Here is a 4,086-nt window from a genome sequence, read left to right as displayed (position 1 = left end):
GTATCTGTCCATACCATCCATGTTGTGAGCACTGAAATTTTTTTGGAGACGAATTGCATTAGTGTATGCTGCATGAGCGATTGATTGTTCATTTTTGCAGATGGGAAATAATTCATCTCTCTCTCTCTCTCTCTCTCTCTCTCACACACACACACACACACACCAACACTTGCTGGTGCAATTGTACTTGGCCTTTATCCGGCACAAAGGTATTTCTGTTTGAGATGCCACTCATTATATCTCTCGTTAGTAAAGGGTATATCAGTGGCCTACCTTTTTAATTTTTAGGCCAGAATGGCCTTCCTTTCCATTTATAGTCAACATGTCTTAAGTTATCACGATTTGCTTTCGTGTTGATTTGTCATATACATCATTTCTAAGGGGTTTGGGGCATGTTATTTTTTTTTTCTCTCTACCTTTTCATAGTTAAGCAAGCATTTTTATTTCTTAAACATATTTAACACAGGCTTCTCCTCCTCGTTACTTATAATATATGAGAAGATACAAGGAATTAGAATAAATAGTATAATCAACACTTTATAGTAGGCATTCCCCCTCTACTTTGGCAAGGGTCTTCCTCTTTTGCTTTGCTTCTCTAAAGGACCTTGAGAAATTGAAAAAGTGAGTATCATGAGAAGGGCACTGCCTTCTGAAATATTCTTTGGCCAGGTGCAAGTATTCTCAAGGGGTCATATGCAGATTTTCTCCTTACAAGAGCTTCCCAGCGTGGGCCAAAGTGCGCCTTCCAGTCTTCCTGTCTAGTATAGTGCGGCAAATACTTCTTCACCCCTAGATGGGCTGATTCACAAAAATTTAGTATTCTTTTGTTCTGATATAGTATGTGATCCAAGCCGTCAGTTCCCGTGGAAGAAGGAACTGCAGAGGAAAGGAATGCCACCAAATAGAAAATATCTTCCTCAGGAATCACTACAGAAGTCCTATTGTCCCACCTGCAATGAATTGACAAATTTATCAGTCTAGATTGGCAATTTCTTGAAACTTGGAGGATTAAACTATTATTTCTGCACGCCATTACTTTGATTTGTTGACTGGGTAGATGAGAATGGGACCATTGCTCGTGTCTGTGAGAATATTGCCAAAGACTTCTTCAGCAAATCGATGAATTTTGCTTCTGGGTATGAGAAGATTAAGCCAAGGATGCGGAACTTCCCACAGACCTTTTGACCTGAGTTTGACCTCAGATACGTGAACTCTGTCCAAGAAATTTATGTATGATACTTCTGATAGGAAAAGCGTTGAGGGGATATAATTCAAAGGAGATAATAGCCTCTCAACCTCCTGAAATGTAAAATAACTTGTTAAAATCTTCTTCTTTTTTCAACTAATGATGGCTCTTACGTTCAGGATGAAATTTAAATCTTGACTCCGATATCTTACTTCAATTATTGTATCTGTCTGCCCCAGGTTGAAGTACTTGGCCACCTCAAGGCAGAAGAGAGTTCGTCCATCAGATTCAAACTGGCTTGCTTGAAGTGGGTCTTGTGGACTAAAGGATGACCTCCAGTTATTTAGAAGGCCAGTTCTGTTAATTATCACAAATCCTTCAATGTAGTCAAATGTATTCTCTGAAGATATCAAATGCTCTTGATCTCTGGTAAATGTGTTGAAATCTGAGTAGAGCATCCGAATCCATTTCACCTGTTCAAATTGGTGACCACATTAGAATACTTTGTAACTCCACTGCATTAGATCTTGCAATTATATGTCTGAAGTATGAGTATGTCTGGATTTATCTGCGATCCGAGGAGCTCGTGATCTTATATTTACATCTAATCCTCAATGGGGGCATATAGTGTAAACAAGTATGCCGTGTTATGTAGGTACAGGTACATGGGTGTGTGTGTGTTTGTGTGTTTACCTTGTCAGGTGCCGGTTCCAGAGATATTCTAGCTTGGGTGATGATACCAAATTGTCCGAGTCCTCCAAGGACACTATGGAAGAGGTCTTCATTCTGATTCGCTGAGCACTTTACGACCTCCCCTTTTCCTGCATTTTGTTTACAAAATGACCAAAATTATCATGTTTTCACTTTGACATGGAGTGCTTCAATAAGAAAGATGAACTAGGATAAATAAATAGTGCAGATGGCACAAAAGGCCTTTTCTTTTTTTTTTTTGTGGGGGGGTGGTGTGTGGCGTTTGGCAAACAAAGGCCGAGATGATTTTTTGTATCATTTCTCCATCTTTGTGTTCATGGCGGTATATTGACCCTCATCTTATATATGATGATGAAGTATGTTGGCCGTTTGTTTCATTAACTTTTGCATCAGTAGTACCTGTAATAACCTCCAGCTGATGGACATTACTAATCTGGGGTCCATGTCGAAATGCTTGCCCACTGATCCCGGCATTTGACAGAGTACCGCCAACCGTTAGATGTAAGTAGTCTGTCCATGATTTTGGTGCTAAACCGTATTTCATGCTCTCACGCAGTATGTTTATCCACAACTCTCCACCGGAAACGTCAACATACGGGAATTTCCCCCCATGGACCTGCATTATTGGGCTCTGAAGACATTTCATATTGACCACAACACCTCGGTAGGCTTGTGCCTGACCCTGAAGTGAATGACCATGGCCTCTGGCTGCAACGGTGAGTTCGGAGTGAGGGCCCATTTGCCAGATATGCTTAATGGTGATGGCAATATCCATAACCGTCTTGGGGTGCAATACTGCAGAAGGCAGCAACTGGTATTGATTGCCGAAATCTTTGGCCACATGCTGGACTTCATCAAAATTGAGATGCCCATCAAGGGAGAGCGTTAGTAGTGAAGAGGGGATATTCGAAAAGCAAAGGCTCAGTTTAGCAGCTATACAGCTCAGTAATAAGAGCAAGAAGCTTCTTATTACAAGAAAGTTCTTTGGCTGGGGGGAACTTGCTGCCGGCTTTCTCATTTTTCTCATTGGACGAGTCAGAAGCAGTGGAAGATGGAAGACTTTTACTTCCATATATATTGTTTGTCGTGAGAAAGAACAAAGGAGAGGTTCAGCAGAACCAAGGCAGGAAAGAATGGTCGAAGGCTGGAATTTAAAGGGAGGAGATTTGGTGGCAGAGTCAACCTATCAACATTGGCAAGAATACGTATGAAGACTGCCGACTTGAGTGGGAGAGTCTTAGGAGCTTGCTTTTAGCTCTTCTTTTTTGGGGGCGTTCATTTATGAGAGAAGCCATCACAAATAAGCCAAGTTGAGGAGGAAAAAGTCGCAAGAAAGGAAGATCTTACAAATCTTTTCCCTTTCTCAAACAGTTGTGACCCCATCATCACCTTTTGCATCAAAGGGGTTTTATCTCCTATAGTTTCTTGTTAATCATGTTAAGGATACATTTGCCATTTATAGCAAAAAATAAGCTTGGGATGGAATTAGCATTCCTCTGTTCCAGCTGACAGGTACCCCCCCCAGTCAAGTCTTTATTCATATGTACGATGTGTGATGAGTTGTTCGTTCTTTCTGAATCCTATTGTTGTCCTAGTGTAAAAATTGCGTATCTAATTGCAGATCTGATGACAGAGACTGCCGGGGCCTTCCATGATTCTTTTTGCAAGCTTGTGGGATGACCACTGTGGGAGGTCCATGGGTCCGACCGGCACGTGAATTTTCTAATGGCTGTGGGCTTTGTGGGGTGAAGGGATATGATTGGTTGTGCCTGGGACCTGAATGGGGCCCAATGCTATGGTCTGGAAAAAGAAGGAGAAGAGAGTGAAACGGCTTGTAAGTACAGTTCCCTATTTTCCCTATGCCCTTCCTCTTTGCCTTTTAGAAGGCTCACTTCACAAATGTCTGAAGTTATGAATGATTCTCTTGTTACATGTCTAAATGCACCTGACCTCTTCTTTTTGTTTGGTAAAAGTAGATGTTCGTGAATCGTGATGGTAGTATGCAGTTTAGCTCCTTGAAATATTCTCTTTTCCTCTTAATCTTTGTCTGATTGCGGTGTTGATATGTCCATATTGGTGGGGAGGGCTTAATATTGAGCATAGACAAGTACTGATCAACTGGTATGTATCTGTTTTTTTCTCTCCATTGCTGCACTGATGGGTTTCTCTCTATTGATGCACTTTTGACA

At 41.3% G+C, this 4,086-nt stretch overlaps 1 protein-coding gene and 2 long non-coding RNA genes across 3 annotated transcripts; 2 read left to right on the top strand and 1 right to left on the bottom strand.

The window, feature by feature from the left end:
* Nucleotides 1-613: 613 nt before the first annotated feature.
* LOC115684860 (cytokinin dehydrogenase 6) lies at nt 614-2,969 on the bottom strand. Its single transcript, XM_030609793.2, has 5 exons — nt 2,297-2,969; nt 1,880-2,007; nt 1,399-1,659; nt 1,037-1,299; nt 614-950 (listed from the first exon to the last, which is right to left on the bottom strand). Exons 1-5 carry the CDS (start codon nt 2,967-2,969, stop codon nt 629-631), a joined length of 1,647 nt encoding a protein of 548 aa, XP_030465653.1. The 3' UTR covers nt 614-628.
* Nucleotides 1,171-1,759, top strand: LOC130137527 (uncharacterized). Its single transcript, XR_008815941.1, has 2 exons — nt 1,171-1,306; nt 1,426-1,759. It is a non-coding gene; the product is annotated as an uncharacterized LOC130137527 (long non-coding RNA).
* LOC130137528 (uncharacterized) lies at nt 2,479-3,869 on the top strand. Its single transcript, XR_008815942.1, has 3 exons — nt 2,479-2,613; nt 2,699-3,409; nt 3,519-3,869. It is a non-coding gene; the product is annotated as an uncharacterized LOC130137528 (long non-coding RNA).
* The last annotated feature ends 217 nt before the right edge of the window (nt 3,870-4,086 follow it).

The sequence above is a fragment of the Syzygium oleosum genome, unplaced genomic scaffold, assembly GCF_021117445.2.
Source record: "Syzygium oleosum isolate NSW1041296 unplaced genomic scaffold, Sole_v2.1 Sole_v2.02, whole genome shotgun sequence".
Taxonomy (NCBI): domain Eukaryota; kingdom Viridiplantae; phylum Streptophyta; class Magnoliopsida; order Myrtales; family Myrtaceae; genus Syzygium; species Syzygium oleosum.
The sequence above is the reverse complement of the archived record's forward strand: the minus strand, read 5'-3'. Positions and strand labels throughout refer to the sequence as shown.